The sequence below is a fragment of the Dermochelys coriacea genome, chromosome 2 (genome assembly GCF_009764565.3).
Source record: "Dermochelys coriacea isolate rDerCor1 chromosome 2, rDerCor1.pri.v4, whole genome shotgun sequence".
NCBI lineage: Eukaryota > Metazoa > Chordata > Testudines > Dermochelyidae > Dermochelys > Dermochelys coriacea.
In genome coordinates, this window is record NC_050069.1 from 61,451,815 (window position 1) to 61,470,232 (window position 18,418).

At 40.8% G+C, this 18,418-nt stretch overlaps 1 protein-coding gene across 1 annotated transcript in view; it reads right to left on the reverse strand.

Annotated features, from left to right (window-relative positions):
- PREX2 (phosphatidylinositol-3,4,5-trisphosphate dependent Rac exchange factor 2) overlaps window positions 1–18,418 on the reverse strand; it is a 305,019-nt gene that overhangs the window by 36,808 nt on the left and 249,793 nt on the right. The window contains 2 exon segments of the mRNA XM_038389170.2: window positions 6,522–6,712; window positions 9,370–9,436. Of these exon segments, the coding sequence (XP_038245098.1) occupies window positions 6,522–6,712; window positions 9,370–9,436 (258 nt within the window).

Below are 18,418 nucleotides of genomic sequence, written 5' to 3' on the forward strand. Positions count from 1 at the left end.
TTGAAGGGGTCTATTGGATTTTTTTATACTTTCTGTAAGAAAGATTCAGTTTCTTCCAAAGCCCTGAGTACTGGAGAAGAAATACCACAGGAAACATGAGAGTCTGGTTCTGCAGGTTGAAGTGAGGGATCTGTATATCAACCCAGGAGTTAAACATCTACCATAGTGCATAGAGGTGAAAGGAGCAAAGGGGAAAAAACTGCGCTGGAATCCTGTTTGGAACCATCCCACCCAGTCCATTTGCATGCATTTCTCTGCACTTTTTAAATTATGTGCTAAGCAGAATAATGTTTCAACATATGAAACATGAAAGAGAACTGCATGTGACTAACATCATTCCTAATATGCATGTTAAAAGCGAATAGAGCAAAAATGTGTAGAGTATAGAAGGGGAATATAAATAATAATAAATAAATATAGAAGGGGAAAATAAATCAAAATTGTTATGGACTACTTGTTGGTTTTCAATGTGTTATTTGTGCTATCTTTTAGGACAAGTTCCCACATCTCTAACTGCCTTTGAATTCTAACAAGCACGGTATTAAACATTCTACTATCCTAAATATTTATATTATGAAGGAAAAAAAAGTTTATTTCTGTCTCAGCAGATAAGGAATCATAAAAATATCTTAAAAATAAATGGAGATAGGGATAGTAAAATTGAAGGGAAAAACAGTGAATATTTAAAAAAGAGAGAGCAGGAGTGAAATCAAAGTTTAGACCAGACTACTACTTTGAAAGGATTGAGACACACAGGGACTAATTCTGCTATGCATGCTCATGCTGGCATGTACTTACTCATGCAAGTAGTCCTGTTGAAGTCAACAGGCTTACTTACATGATCAAGTGGTTCAGCATAAGAGTTGCAGAACTGGGTCCCAAGAAGAGATCTTTGCAGCACAGTTTTATTGATTTCAGAAGTAAATTTTTGTAGTCAAACTTCTAAAAGAAAATTAATGTATAAAGGAGACTTGAGATGAGAACAACAAACATATAGTTACAGTGGAGCTCTGTGTTGCTGTTTGGGAGATCTGGGTTTGTTACCCACAGCAGGTGTGTTGCCCCCTGAACCTTCATGAGCTGGGCAGGCTTCAGGAACACAATTGTCCTTTGGCAGAACCTGTCTCATCACTCAGCAGAACATCTGCTAGCCTAAATCCCGTGGCTTAAAGGAGCAGCAGTCAGATGCTTTAAAGAAGGAAATCAAAATACAGAAAAAATAATAAAAAACAGAGGTATCTCCAGAAGATTCATAAAGATTGTAAAGAACACTCTCTCATTTCTATTCACCAGGAAATATAAATTTATAAATAAACTAAAAAACTGCATTATTTGAATATTTTAAATAATTCATTTTAGTTTGTATTCCTACTAGTCTCCAAATTGAGTTCTGCAGCTGCTGCACCTAATTTCATTTTGGCATAGAAAGAGCTAGGGTCTGTGCAGCACAGTCTGTCTCTTCCCTCTGGAGCAGGAACTGACATAATGATTCAATATTTAAAAGTGCTTTTGATCATCTACATTTGTACAGACCGATTACAACTTCAAATAAAATGAATACAGGCAAAGAAACCCTAGTATCATTTACTAGAGGCTAGTTAATTGGCAGGTAGAATTGCAACATCTTAACTAAATGATGTATAGAATAGACCATAACTAGTTATGATGAAAAAAGGAAAATAAAACATAAAAATCTGATTCCTTAGAATCACATTAATTGTAATTCCTGATGTTGAATCTGCACAACAGATTCATTTTATGATAATTTATGGGGAGGTTGTAACAGACGTATACCACAAAGGACAGTGAAGGTTAAAGGTACTTATTATTCTCTGGTTCTTGTTCAGCTGATTTAAATATACTTGAAAAAGAATTCTGTCTGGAATAGATACAGTATTTCTAGCTCTAATGTCAATTGGCAAACATAAAAATCAAAGCAATCACCAGCAATTCAAAATCCCCAATATTATCTTGGATATGGGAAAGAAAATGTGAGCTCTTTCAAGCTGTTTTAGCCTCGTACAACGTAAAAAGCAATTTAACTTGGATCAGAGAGATTAGAAACCAACACATTGCTGAGACTGAGGGGTTTACAAATGATAGTGACAGTACAGCCAAAGTCTGTAGTCCAGTGGTTTTCGAACTGTTCCATAATGGGAAAAAATGCCTTTTTTCCATACTGATACCCTGACCCAGAACTTTCCTCCCATCTAGGTGGGATCTGGCTAATACTCACTCCCACCTTCCACTGAGTAGAAAGGAAAGGGCAGTGTGGTCACCACCCCTCTGACATCAGTTCAGGACCTCCATGTTAAGAATGTATGCTCTAATCTAGTAGTCAGTCAACAAAGTTTAACTAGAGAAATGTAGGAAGATCCAGATTTTAATTTTCTAACAAATACAGCCTGAGACACTAAATTCTGACAGCGATGGGAATAATGGTTTGCTCAGTTCCCATTCCCTGAGAGTAGAAAAAAAGGGTGATCAGTACAGCATCCTGAACTCTGATACAGACTCCTAGACTGAGACTCAGGTCAGGCTCCATTAAGGAACTTACTTTGGAAACCAGGTGAAAATAAGTTCCAGGGGCCAAAATCTGGGGTTTGCATATTTAATGCAGACACGTGGAAACATGAACTAGAGTCTGTTACTGTCATATTGTTCATCTTTAACCTGGTAAGAGGACTGATCCATTGAAGAAGGTTTCTCTCAAAGGGTAGCCTACCCACAGGGCTAACAATATTTTATTAGAAATGAGAATTCAGAATGCCATGTGTCTAAACTATCAGGTTTAGAAATAGAGGTCTCCTCTACAATTGCTTGCTAAGATTAAATTTCATTCTACCACATCAGGGGCAAAACACTTATCACTACTTTTTATGCCTGCTTAACTATTACAGCAAATCTAGTCCTGAAGGATTTCAGGGAAGAGTTAGATCAGCTCTGCTCAGTGGACCTAGCCCCATCCTCTAGCCCCTTCAGAAGCTTGTCCCCCTCTGTCTCCTTCAGAAGCTTGTCTTTCTGCTCTGGATCATCATCCCCTGATGCCATTCCCATCCTTGCCTTGCACCAAGCAGCATGTATGAAAGGGGCTGGTGGCAGGAATTCCAGGAGTAGATTCTGTGCCAATAACCATGGCAGTGGGGATATAAGGCCATGCAAAGGCAGTTCTCTACCTGGTAAGCAGGAGGCTCTTTGCCTGGTCATGAGTGAGGGTGAGGTGCAATTTCAGTAGGCCAGAGAGCAGAGCCTGTGGGCACGGGGAAAGCTTGGGAAGTCGGAGTGCTTGTATTCAGCACCGGGGTAAGGAAGCACAGAATATACCATGAGTAGGCTAGAGAGACAAAGTAAGATGTGAGCTGAAATTTCTTAGCTCCCATCCCCCAACACAGAACCCTAAGGACAAACATACTCATGACACACCTTGTCACATATAAACATAGACATTAGAGGATGCCATCCCACTCCTTGCTGCTGTCCCAACAGCACTACAATTTCTAACTTTAAGTCCTCTCTAAATAACAGCTCAAAATTGCCTTCTAATCCAATAAATGCAATGTTTTTTCTTAATCTTTAAAGATTTGGGCCAAAAGAACCACCCCAAAACCTGGGGTATAAAATCTGTTGTAGTTTACTACTTTGTCTTTGTGGACCTATAGTAAAAGATCTCTAACTGATAATGCAAGGATTTTTTCTTGATCTTCCCCCTGAACACATGGCCGCCTGGCTGCCAGAAAGGCAGTGTCAATAGATAAGTAAAATAATGAAGTCTTTTGCAAAGGATCAAATGGCACTGCATTCAGGGACTGTAGAGCTACATTTATGTTTTTATGGTTAAGTGTTCTAGCCCTTTATTTTACAAAGATAGCTTGCCCCGATACATCTTTTGAAATCCTGATGTAATCCTTTATGTGATCCATTTAACTCTACCTCACTGCTCCTAAAATAGTCTATAAAAATCAGTGTGTCTGATTCCTAATCTTTTGCTTAGGCCCCTATACTTCATAAGACATTTTATAATTTATGTATATGAATGGGCACTACTGCTAAGTGAATAATTCACAATGTATAATTTATTGAAAGAACTGTCTTTCTGTTCAAGCTTATGATTTTATCAAATACATCCCCATTATTTAAAGTTATATTCCCAATAATTCTGAATAATTCATGATCTGTAAATTGTGCACTAGCTGTTCATTCTCCATATTTGATATTCAGGCTGCTTTGATAGGACATGTGGTTCACATGGTATGTTTCTGTCCTCCGATTGAGTGTAACTCAATAAAACCTACCACAACAAACAGATTTTTGACAAAATATTCACTTTTGCGAATTAAAATTTCATTTTCTGTGAGTATGCTACAATAGCGACTTAAAATTCACCATTTTTCAAATATTTCTGCTTGTAAACACTTTCTCTGTGTAGAATATTCTCAGGAAACTTACAAACCCAGTTAAAGTGAATTAATTAACCATTCAAATAAATATTCATGGTACTATGCCCATCTATAATAAGCACCAGAAAGACAATTATGCCCAAATAGAACCCTCTCTTTCTTCCACCTATGATAATCTTTGGATGTTTGGCTATAGATAAAGCATATGCATACAAACCCATAATTCTCAGGAAAAGAGTTATCTAATATTCTTGTCAATAGGCCAGCCTGAATAATTCATGACCTTTCTATTCTTGGGGTCGATCCATTTTTATGTACTACTGTTCTTATATAATATGTGCTGGGCAAGGCTGGTTAGGGCAAGGTTTAAATCCCTGTTCATTATGCAGTTGACAGTCTCTTTCACAGTAACATTTTAAAGGAAAAAGGCACATGGGAGACAGAAGATGCTGCTCCTCATCAGAGCAGTGGAGGGAAAAGAAGGAAAGAAATGCTGCCCATATTTCCATTGGTTGACTAGGAGATTTAGCTGGAGTTATAACTTGGAAACGGGATTCTCTAAATCATCAAAAATTTCTTATTTGTAAAAATGTTAAATCTGGATAAATAGCTAGAGTAAAGCATAAGGGCTTTATGGCCTTCTGAAAATGTCATGCTGATCTAGCTTACATAGTGTTCCCACATGCTAAAGGAAGGATAAACACAACCATCCTGCTCTGGTACAGGGGATGGTATTAAAAAATATCATTATCTCATATAACTGCCTAAAACAGAGTACTAGAGAGACAAGTGGATGAGGTAGACCTGCAGAAGGACCTGAAGAAGACCTCTGTGTAGCTTGAAAGCTTGTCTCTTTCACCAACAGAAGTTGGTCCAGGAAAAGATATTACCTCACTCACCTTGTCTCTCTAAAATAGAGGACAATATACTTCATGCTACATACATTTGTCTGCCAATAATGCAGTGTCATACAAATGCACCATCAGATCTGAGTTGATAAAGATGGCAAGTCTGTTTCATAACATGCGCTTATTGATTGTTTCTCTGATACCTTGCTGACCTTTTCCAGCTTGTCATGCCTGATATTCTGCATTGGACTGGCACTATACTGCTTTTCCAAAGTTCTTTTTAGAAAGATGGACAATACTTAAAATTAAGAAGAAAGTATTTTTGTTATAACCCAACAAACTTTTAATTGGTGCTGCTCAAATGAAAATGTTCTAAGAATCAGAAATTAATTGTGTAAGGAGTTTGAAACAGTGAATCATGAGAATGAACACACCATTTTTAAACTGACTTATAACTGGAATCTATAGTTTGTATCCTGATGGATACAAAAAAGGATCATGTTAGCATCAGCTTCTGGGTTGTATAAAGGACCATTACAGAATACTTAACTAAAAATTATTTTCCTCAACTGTTATTCTTTCATGTTTGCTGTAATTCACACAAAGTTCTAACCCTACCTCACTGGTACTTACATGTACTGTTTTCTTGAATGAATTTCACTACCATCCTGGTGACCTTTATAAAATTGGTTATTTAGAAGTATATTAAGGTCATTCAGAGTTTAGTACAGTGCAGTATATAGCAAATCAATTGAAAATTCGAAATGTCAAGTGTCTGAGTTCATTTTCTGTAATCAAATTGGTCATGCCAATTGTTACCCCAGGATATAGTGCTTCTGGTTATTCTGGACCAGACCTGCAGTAGTGCATACATAGTTTTGGTTTTTGAGATCCACTGCTACTAAGATTCCCTCCAGTGTATAAAATGAACACTAGATGTTAAAATGTCTTGCCTATACTGGACTTCAATATAAAATACGCAATATATTATGCATATAGGAAAACTTTCTTGTCATGCTTTAGAAATTTTAATATCTCTGCCTTGTACTAATTTGTACTACGAATAATCTATTGCAACTATACAAGCTAAAATTATATTGCTGATTTTGTCAATCACTGCAACTACTTTTATCTTCCAGATTCTCACCATGAGTAATCTTTTAAGAGTCCATTAGATACATACTAGTACACTCAGAAAAACATGGAATAAAAATTATTCTCCAAACTGGATTGCAATGACTGACTAAAGCAAAGATGGGTGGATAAATTGCCATACCGATGAACTCCACTATTGCACATTATGATGTGGCAAGCTCCAAGTCTGCTACAGAGTTCTGAAGAAACTGACAGCAATCCAACTCCAGAGGCACTGCAAGCAGTGTAAGCACAGGCTGCTGTGCGCTTGGATCGGATAAAAGACACTACCAGTCGGTAAAGTTCATCCAAAGAATTGAGGGGCCGCATCAGCTGCAAGCAAAGGAGAACAGAGATTTAGACATTTGCCATCAAGATGCATGTGAAGTTCTCTTCTGGGAGGGTGACAACTAAATTGTTTCTGAGTTTAATGACTCCAGACTAGAACACATGAGCACTGTGGGCCAAACCCTGAGTCCAGCTGCTTTCAAAGCACACAGTTGAAAGGGTATGCACAAAGCACACAATGTATGACAATATTTAAGACTTTTTTTTTAAATCGCTATATGGGTATTGTCATTAAATGTATAATCCCCAGGCCCATCTCTACTGTGTTAGCCCTCTCCACACACATGAGCAGGCCACCTTCTTCCAGGAGTATTTCCAAAGAAGGAATAATGCAGTGAAAGACAAATGCAAAGACAGACACCAAGGAAGTAGTGCTGGGACTGATGCACAACCACTAAGAGAAGATCACCATACAGGTAAGACAAAACTGTGCTATGTTTATGCAAATGGCCATTCACTAATCCTGACTAACTACTGAAAGAATATTAGAGCGACTAGGTGGGTAAGGTAATATTCTTTTATTGGACCAACTTCTGTTGGTGAGAGAAACAAGCTTTCGAGTTTACACAGAGCTGTTCCTCAGTTCTGTAAGCTCAAAAGCTTTTCTCTTTCACCAACAGAATATGGTCTGATAAAAGATATTACCTCACGTACCTTGTCTCTCTAATATCCTGGGACTAACACAGCTACAGCAACACTGCATACTGAAAGAATAGTAAGCAGTAAAATAGGAGTGAAGAAACCACAAACAACAATAATTAACTTTGCAACAAAACTGAAAAGAAAGTATGGGGTCGGCAACCTTTCAAAGAAGAAGAGACATTTTTTTGTTTTTGTCTTGGATCAAAATATTTTGAGAGTCACATCACACACAAAGCTACTTGTAGAGTTAGAATTTATCAGCTAATAATAATTTAACATATTAAAGTTATTACTACTCACCAATACTTTTAATGAGACTTCTGTTTATATTCAAATTAAAATGGCAGGAGGGCACTCCGGGCTGGGGCAGGGGATTGGGATGCAGGAGAGGGTGCGGGGTCTGGGAGGGAGTTTGGGTGCAGGAGGGGGTTCTGACCTGGAGCAGGGGGTGCAAGATGCAGGGTTTGGCCGGGAGGTGCTTACCATAGGCGGCTCCTGGCCGGCCACGTAGTAGGGCTCAGGCAGGCTTCCTGCTTGCCCTGGCCCCATGATGCTCCCAGAAGTGGCTGGCTGCTGGCACGTCTCTGTATGCCCCTAGTGGGGCAGGGGAAAGGCAGCTCTGCGTGATGTCCCTGTCCCCAGCACCATCATCAAAGCTCCCATTGGCCAGTTCTTATGGGCACTGGCAGCACACGGAGACCCGCAGCCACCCTCTCCACAAGGGGCACGCAGAGACGTGCCAGCAGCCAGCTGCTTCTGGGAGCGGCGTGGGGCCAGAGCCCTGCTGCACTGCTGACTGGCAGCAGCCTGTGGTAAACACCTCCCAACCAGAGCCTGCACCTTGCACCCCCTCAAAAAATGGCTAGCTGCAAGGGGACCTGCAAAGAGCCGCATGTAGCTCTGGAGCCACAGGTTGCCAACCCCTAACGGTATCCAGATTGAAATGATACATACATAGAGAAAGAGTTTAACTGCATAATATTGAATTTATACATACACGTACACATACACACAAAGATAGGAAAGACTGTCTTCATGATCTGATAACAAAAGGCAGCGTCTCTCCCACAGTGTTTGGTAAAAAAGTGAAATGAGGCTCAAGTCACATTACAGTTCTTGTCATACAAAGCCCTGATTCTCTCTGCCCATGAGATACCTAGGGATTCCCATAGAGAGAAACCTGCTAACCAAAGAAGAAATGTTTTAAAATCTAGAAAAGCACTCCCTAATGGCAATTTTAATTCACCAGGGAAATGGTAGCCTTACTTATACTTATATTTACCTATATTTGAAAAGTGCACTGGTTTAACTAAAGTGATTTAAAAATAAATGTAGCTAAACCAATGCAAACTGCTTACATAGACTCACTTAACATGGTTTAATGTTTAGTTATATCAGTTTAGCTTGCACTTGTTTCAACTGGTACTAGTTTCTAGTTTAGAGAAGGCTTTATGAAATATAAAACTATAGGCTGTAAAATGGATGTCAGATCAAAAGCTGGATATCATGCTAGGTAGTGCTTTAGGCATAAAAGGAGGATTTTTTTCCCCCTTAAAATGGAAAGAGGAATCCATTTTAGGGGAGCCATCGTGGGAAAGTTCTAAGGCAACCTTGTGAGGAAAATACTGGAGGGACTGTTCTTTATGGGACAGTGCACCAAGTTCATTGTCCTGGGCACAGGGACTATTGCCTGCAAGTACCCCTGACAGTACCCAAAGGGATAAGGAGGAGACCAGGGCATGGCTCTGCCCCTTTAGTCTCTGCTAAAGTCAGAGGAAACAGGTCGGCTTCACACGTGAGCATGTGCTGCATCTCCTGAAGCACAAAGCCTCCTACAAGGGCAATGCTATGTCAGACCATCCGTAATGCAGAGCTGGGGAAAAAGTCATAACAGAGCCCTGAAAAAATACCTCAAAATAATTCAACTCAAGCCAAAAGAAAGGGATTAGGATAATGTGTAACATACAGAGTTTAATTAAACACTTAATATTGTTGTTTACCTTATCTATATAAGCAGCTTTAGATGTTGAATTTGGAGGGAGGTTCGACTTGTCCAAGTAGAATGCCCTGAGAGTACAAACAAACAAAACTGTTAATTGTTTAAAAGCTTCTATAACATATAGGTTTAAATATAACTGAAAAGTCCTTTGATTTATTAAAGGTTTTTTAGACTGAAGGACATGAGACAAGAAAGGGCTGGAACAAAATGAAGGGTAAGGGTGCACTAATGCTCTTCTTTTTAAAGACATTATGAACATGTTTTTTCTTGGCACACTGCAGCATAATGGGTCACTGAATGATGTGCATCTGAGTATAGACTGTGCATCAGAACTTCTGCAGTGTGTTTTACTGCAGTTACTAGAAAAACTGGATCTGGAATTGGCCTTCATGAATCTCTGGATCATGGAATTGGCCTTCAAAATCTTCCATGAGAAAGACTTGATAACTGTTTGGATTTTAAGAATGATTTTGAGACCTTTTGCATTTATACAGTTTTTGATTCTCATGCACTGCATGCTTGTGTATTAGCATATGGTTATGGAAGTTAATTATATTAGAGGAGCACTCCAAATATGCTAGACACAGTGCAGACATACAGAAAGACACTGTCACTGCCCTGAAAGGCTATAATATAAAAAGAAACTAAAAAAAATCAGAGTGGGGGAAAGATACACCATACAGGCAACGTGAACAGGATGATGACTGGGACTAACCAATTTTTATATATACAACAAACTATCCTCAACTGCTTCTCTGCATAATTTCCACCCACCTATATGAAAATGATTTAGTATATAAAGAAGCAACTGAATGCAAATATTGTTCATCAACATAAAAATAAAATGCAATGTGAGAGAGAAAGACCAACAGACTCAGAGCCAACTGCTTAATAATTAATATTGCATAGGAAGTGTCTGTAGAACATAAAAATGCAGCATGTATTCTGTCAAAGGACAGAGGCTGGTATTCCATATGGTACACAGTATGCTCAGTTCGTGTTCACAGACCTTCCATATTATCCTTTTCCTCCCCTGTCCTAAAACTGAATATCCCCACTCCTTCAGTACATAAGAACAGCCATACTGGGTCAGACCAAAGGTCCATCTAGCCCAGTATCCTATCTTCCGATAGTGGCCAATGCCAGGTGCCCCAGAGGGAATGAACTGAACAGGTAATCATCAAGTGATCCATCCCCTGTTGCCCATTCCCAGCTTCTGGCAAACAGAGGCTAGGAACACCATCTCTCCCCATCTTGGCTAATAGCCACTGATGGACCTATCCTCCATGAATTTATCTCATTCTTTTTTGAACCCTGTTATAATCTTAGCCTTCACAACATCATCTGGCAAGGAGTTCCACAGGTTGACTGTCTGTTGTATGAAAAAAGACTTCCTTTTGTTTGTTTTAAACCTGCTACCTATTAATTTCATTTGGTGACCCTTGGTTCTTGTGTTATGAGAAGGAGTAAATAACACTTCCTTATTTACTTTCTCCACATCAGTCATGATTTTATAGATCTCAGTCATATTCCCTCTTAGTCGTCTCTTTTGCAAGCTGAAAAGTCCCAGTCTTATTAATCTCTCCTTATACGGAAGCCATTCCATACCCCTAATCATCTTTGTTGTCCTTTTCTGAACCTTTTCCAATTCCAATATATCTTTTTTGAGATGGGGCGACCATATCTGTATGCAGTATTCAAGATGTCAGCGTACCATGGATTTATATAGAGGCAATATTATATTTATGTCTTATTATCTATCCCTTACTTAATGATTCCCAACATTCTGTTCACTTTACTGACTGCTGTTGCAAATTGAGTGGATGTTTTCAGAGAACTATCCACAATGACTCCAAGATCTCTTTCTTGAGTGGTAACAGCTAATTTAGACCCCATCGTTTTATATGTATAGTTGGGATTATGTTTTCCAATGTGCATTACTTTGCATTTATCAACATTTAATTTCATCTGCCATTTTGTTGCCCGGTCATCCAGTTGTGAGAGATCCTTTTGTAGCTCTTTGCAGTCTGCCTTGGACTTAACTATCTTGAGTAGTTTTGTATCATCTGTAAATTTTGTCACCTCACTGTTTACCCCTTTTTCCGGATCATTTATGAATATGTTAAATAGGACTAGATCCAGTACAGACATTTGGGGGACACCACTATTTACCTCTCTCCATTCTGAAAACTGACCATTTATTCCTACCATTTGTTTCCTATCTTTTAAGCAGTTACCAATCCCTTTTATCCCATAACTGCTTACTTTGCTTAAGAATACTTGAGGAAAGGAAGCCTCTGATCTATCCTCCCCTCACAGCACCTGCTGCAGAACCCTAACACTGTGCAAATGGTTCAAAAAAGACTAACTTGTTATTAAGAACTGACTCATTATTCCCCAAGACCTTTTTCTTACTCCCCAGTGACAGCTCACCATGTCACAAACATCCAGGGCATGCTAACTACCAGTGGTAGCACCACTTCATTGTCTGCCTGCTCATATTCATAGATCGAGAGAATTTTTATTTTTCCTACGTATGAGTAGCATCACTTATCAGACATTATCACCAGCCTACCATCTATGTGGCATTTTCAAATGTCAGTAAACTAGTATTAAAGACTCCCTATCAGTAGCTATTGCTGGTTTCCTTTAAGGTCTGGCTAGAGCAATTTCAAAGTGTTCTATTACTCTATGATGCTCATACAGCTGTTTCTGAATGTGTTGCATAGAAATCCATGGTGACAGCATATCTGACTTCACCTGGTGGCAGTGAAGGCCACTCTTGAACTTGGACTGAAGAAATTCTGAAGAAGATGTTATGCAGAGCAGGGTAGGAGAACATGAGTTCAAATCTGTTGTAACAGCTTTACTTTTGAGTCACAGAAAACAGTTTATTATTACAAACCAAAAAATAATCTATTAAATTAATAACTGGACCTTGTCAAAAATGGGAAAATTTTCACAAACATTTTAAAGAAAAAAAATTGGGGGAGTAAAAAAAAACAAAACATCAAAATTTTGAAAATTTCAGTCAGTTCTATAGATTGTAAAATAATTGAAAACAACTTAAAGTGAATAAAGGGGTTTATAGTTGTTTTAATAAGAGATCAGTATGGTAGTAAGGATGGACCATAGTGAGATACAAAAAAAATGAACTTTAAAAAGTAAATTAAATAAAGGAACAAACTGCTTCTTACTCCTCTAAAAGACAATGAAAACTAAAAAGTATAAAAAACAAAGACCAGACAGCTGGAACCACCATGCTTGTCCTTCTGTCAGTGGCAGGGCATCTGACACCTAAGCAGAATTGGTGTGGCTTATTACCTTGGTGCACTGTCAGTAAGATGAACTGCCAACAGTCTCCATCAGGAGGAAGGCACAGCCTATCAGTGGAAGATTGCTGGAGATGGCATGTGGTAGAAATACCATGTTTAATTTGTAACTAAAGAATTATTTTCAACTACAGTAAAGTACGAATATGAAAATAGGAAGGAAATGTGCACTTACAGCATCATCCACAAATGATAGGATCATCCTGGGCCCTGATCCTGCAAATACATATCCACATGCATAACCTTACTCACATGAGTGGTCCCATTAATTTCAATGGCACTGTTCACAAAAGTAAAGCTATTCGCATGCATGTGTTTGCAGGGTCAGGGCTACAGAGTGCAAATTTTAATAACCTTAATTGTTTGAGTTACCAGTAATAACTGCCCTATTAAAATCTGACACCCTATAATACTACTAGAGTCTGCTGCATTCAGTTTTGTGGTTTTGAGAGGATATTTTTTTTCCAGACAGAAGATGTAGATTCACCCCAAAAAAACATAGATTCATAGATACTAAGGTCAGAAGGGACCATTCTGATCATCTAGTCCGACCTCCTGCACAGCGCAGGCCACAGAATCTCACCCACCCACTCCTACGAAAAACCTCACCTTTGTCTGAGCTATTGAAGTCCTCAAATCGTGGTTTAAAGACTTCAAGGAGCAGAGAAGCCTCCCTCAAGTGACCCGTGCCCCATGCTACAGAGGAAGGCGAAAAATCTCCAGGGCCTCTCCAATCTGCCCTGGAGGAAAATTCCTTCCTGACCCCAAATATGGCGATCAGCTAAACCCTGAGCATATGGGCAAGATTCAGCAGCCACATACTACAGAAAATTCTTTCCTGGGTAACTCAGATCCCATCCATCTAATATCCCATCTCAGGGGATTAGTTCTATTTACCCTGAATATTTAAAGATCAATTACTTACCAAAATCACATTATCACATAATGATACTGATCTAGTTCTATTATTTACAATTGAAGTGAGTCTGTAATGCCACCTTGAATAAACTCGGCTTCCAAAGGAAGTTGGAGAATAGAGAAGGACAAGAGATTTGCAGGAAAAATTTGCTATTAACGCTACATGACTGGCCACAGTGCATAACAGTTACCTCAGCAGTAACAGAGCAACCTTTTCTGTGTTACTGTACAGCAGAGCTAAATACAAATTTAAGTGTCATTATGCCATTCATGTATTGAACATTACCAGAATAAAAGCCTACATTACTTTCTGCTGCTATGCCACAGGGAAATTTACTCATTCAGAATCTGTTCAGTATTCCCATCTTCTTTATACCATTTTTTCAGCAAATTCAGCTGCATTCAAAAACTAATAACTAAATATAGAACAGTATACCCACTAATAGAATATACAAAAAATAACCTGCTCCATGCTGAAAATGAAGCAAAATGAGCACTGTAAAGGGATACAGAATTAAATTAATTGCTACATTAATAAAGTAAATTATTCATTAACCTAAAGTACTAAAATTGAAAAAATCAATTTAACAATATTAATTTTACAAATCTAAGATATCCTATTAAAAGTGAAACCATAGACAGAATCAGCTAGTAGTTCCAGATATTTCTCAAGTGTTTTATATTTCATCAAACTTGTCTTCAGTTTTTCTCAGAACATGACAAATTGTGGACAACGTATAAATTTCCAAAGCACTTCACTTAATTACTGAATGCCTGTTAAGGTCCTTAATCAAATTTCAGAGGAAAAAGTAATGGCAATCTTGGCATGGTACCCAGTTTGGATGATATTTTCTAATCCATTTGAAGTGAACAAGAATGAAATCATAGTACTTTGCGTGCATGCACCAAATGTTATTAGAACTGCTCTAAAAAAATTTCCATTTTGATAAGCTGTGGGAGACCATTCTTATTATAAAAAAGATAGAAAACTACAGTGAGTTACCACATATAGTATATTTTATCAAATAAGCCGTGTGCAACAGTCTTCAAATATTTGTTCCATTATTGGAGGGAATTCTGTAAGGGAACTAGGTAGAATAAACTGCTTGAGTTTAAAAAAAAAAACCTGTCAGATAAATACATGCTTTTTTGATCAAGCTATCCATAAATTGTGGATGAAAGGAATGCCATTCTTGTAATGTCCCGATTATAGTGAAACATTTGATGGTGTCTCACAAAAGTAATTCAGACATTTAAAGGCTTGAGAGACTAAGAAAAGAAAGCAGCTCTGATCCTGAAAAGACATATACATATCACTTTACACACAAGTCTTCATCTTTTCTGTGCATCATAAATCAATACTTAGATTGTTCAGCCATCTAACTGCTGCATCATCAAAGGTAGTAAGGGGTTGTAGTCCACCCTCCAATCTTCTAATTTTGCACTCCTCCTCCACATGTTTGACCATCGGCTTCACTGCCCCACAGTCACACTATGAAAATTGGTCTAAGCCAGAGGTGGGCAAACTACGGTCCATGGGCCACATCCAGCCCACGGGACCATCCTGCCCAGCCCCTAAGCTCCCAGCCAGGGAGACTAGTCCCTGGCCCCTCCCGCGCTGTTCCCCCTCCCCAGCAGCCTCAGCGGTGGTGTGGCTGGCTCCGGCATGGTAAGGGGGCGGGGAGCAGGAGGTCCCAGAGGACAATGAGGGGACAGGGAGCAGGTGGCTGTTGGATGGGGCAGAGGTTCTGGGGGTTGGGGGGGCAGTCAGGGAACTGGGAATGGGGGGGCTGGATAGGCATAGGGGTCCCAGGGGGCCTGTTAGAGGATGGGGATGTGGATAGGGGCAGGGCAGTCAGGGAACAGAGAGTCGGGGGTGTGGTTGGATAGGCATGGGAGTCCCAGGGGGCCTGTTAGGGGGCGGAGGCGTGGACAGGGGTCAGGGCAGTCAGGGGACAGGGAGAAGGGGCAGTTGGACAGGGGCTGGGGTCCTGGGGGGCAGTTAGGTGTGAGGGTCCCAGGAAGGGGCAGTCAGGGGACAAGGAGCAGTGGAGGGTTAGATGGGTCAGGAGTTCTGAGGGGGACAGTCAGGAGGCAGGAAGTGGGAAGGGGTGGATAGGGGGTGGGGACCAGGCTGTTTGGCGAGACACAGCCTTCCCTACCTGGCCCTCCATATAGTTTTGCATATAGTTGGCCCTTGGGCCAAAAAGTTTGCCCACCCCTGATCTAAGCCAAATCTCTGCATTGTGGCAGCCACACTGGATGTTCCAGTCAGCAACCTATTAAGCCTAGTCCAGCATTTGTGTCCCAAGTTGCAAACACGGACGTAAGTTAGGGCTTCTGAAATTCATCAGCATGTCTCCCTCTCTATCCCAGAGTTGCTGTCACAATGCGAGGACATAACTGTCGGCCATAATATGACATAATATGTCATCCAAGATTGGCAGCGGGGTATGTAGGTGCATGAATGGCTGCCACAAAAGGATGTTGCAAAGTCAGTTGTCAAATGTCAGCAGGAACTGCAGGTGATTGTGTTTTCTTCTGGAGGCAAGCAGAACTTCTTATAGGAAGTGTGTGTTGCTTATTTACATCTGTTGGAACCATAGTCAACCTTGTGTGCAGCAGGCTGTTTTCATCATCATAGCCCTTCATGTAGTTTAAGGGTAATGGCATCTCATTAAAATTTTGAAGGAACTATTTGAGCCAACAACCTACATCATAATTTGTGACTCAGGCAAGCACTAATGATACAGGTGGCTGTGTTCAGCTCTGAATCAATGAGATGTGTATGCCAGCTTCTGCCCCAAACTGCTCCACTCTATTCTGCTGGAACAAAATACCAGTGCTAACACTGAGGTTCATTAGCCTGTGCTTTTCAGGAGGTTCTTGCTTGTGTCTGGATCAAGGCAGTGTGGGAGCTGATCAAAGGGTCAGATATTGAAAAGTCACTCAGCCAGGACATAAATGCTCTGGCCACTCACCTTCCGCAATGGAGACTTACATGAAGTGAGTCTGAGATGGTGGCCACAATCTTCTATCTGAACAACTGCCTGGACAATCAACCCCTTACAGTCTGTATTGAGGATTGTCCATTCCCTTTCCAATCAGTTGTCATATATTTAGGAGTCAAACTGGACCTCAGTCTAAAACACTGGTCCAATCTAGAACACGCAAGTAATCCAAAGGAAGTCAGGTTTCTGATCCTACTCTCCACTTGTTGTTCTAAGCAGCTCATGAGGCCATTCTGGATGCAGATGCTCCTCTCTTTGAAATAAGATGATAATTCCAAGAAGCCAGAAGGGGTTCTAGAATTAAGCAAAAGCAGTTGGAGTTTATGAAATGATTTTTGGTCCAGAAGATGTTCTATGAGGCTTGACTTGGCTCCCTGTATAGCAGAAAGAAATTTAGACCTCTTTGCCCGCTTCATCACAAATGGCATTGCATCAAGAAATAGGGCCTGCATCAGAGCCACTTCCGGGCAACCTGACAAGTGCAGCTAGACTGTAGCAGGCTGCCTGATTCGCTACACCACCAATCGGGAGACCAACTCGTAAGCCGAGAAGCAGCAGCAATTCAGCAGCTGCTCCAAGCATTCCTCTATGGCTGTGATAGTTCCTACACTTGCTTATTCCCAACCTTGCTCCTGCCTTGCCTCATTCCAGGTAACCTGGCTCTGACCTTGGCTCTGATTACTGACTTCTGCCTCTGCCTCTGACGCTTGGCCCTAGAATCCAGCCTCTGACTCTGGGTCTGACCGTGGACTCCTAGCCTGGCTACCAACTCCTGATCCAACCTCTAGGCCTAACTCCTGCTCCAACCACTAGGCTCGACCACCCATATCCCAGTCTCCAACAGCTTGAGTAGCTTCAAAACCGCAAACAGTAAGGGAACTAGAACTGATGTGGAAAGCATGGATCCTACAAAGGCCAATATCTCTCTGACAGAGATAGTTGGAGCGCTATGGACCTTGCAGGCTCATGTTGCTGCCATTCAGGCACAGAACGTGGTCCTGAAAGCTCAAGTTGCACCACTTTAGCTCTATCCCCCACACCCCATGAGCCCAAGGTCCACCTGCCTAACAAGTTCAATGGAGATTACAACAAATGTTGTGGGTTCATAAATTAGTGTCAGCTCCTATTTCTGCCACCTCCACAGTCCTATCCCACTGACCAGACACAAGTGGGGTTAACTATCAGTCTGCTTACTGGGGAGGCCCTGGGTTGGGCATCTCTGCTCTTGGAAAAACTATGGCATGAGTGAAATCCCCACACAGCCTAGATCCCTCAGTTAACCTATACATCAAGATCTACGGCCACCTGAGTGAACACTGCCAAGAAAAAAGATGGTCCTCCCAGGTCCCAACAGCCCTGCTGGCTCTGCCCCCGCCCATCACCAGGCCCTTTTCCATTGATTGAACCCATGCAAGTCTATCTCATCTGGTCCCGATTCCTGGACGTGAAGAAGAGTCAACATTGGGGATCAGGCCTATCCCTATACTTCAGGGAACCCAGGACACTTTGCATCAAGCTACCCCACCAAGGTCCAGCCCCAATATAGGGTCCAAGTTGGGTCAGTGCCCTTCATCTCTCCTCAGTAGGCCACACCAACACTTGTCTGCTGATAACCTGGTGATGGCCAATCAGCATCCAATGCATCTCCAACTACCTCACCAACCCCAGCACACTGCAATGCCTGATACCCTCCTAGAGGTGCTACTGGACTCGAGTGCCTCAGGCAATTTCATGGATTTGGAGTTCACAAGATCCCCACCCAGTGCCAGGACTCCCCCAAATTACTGGA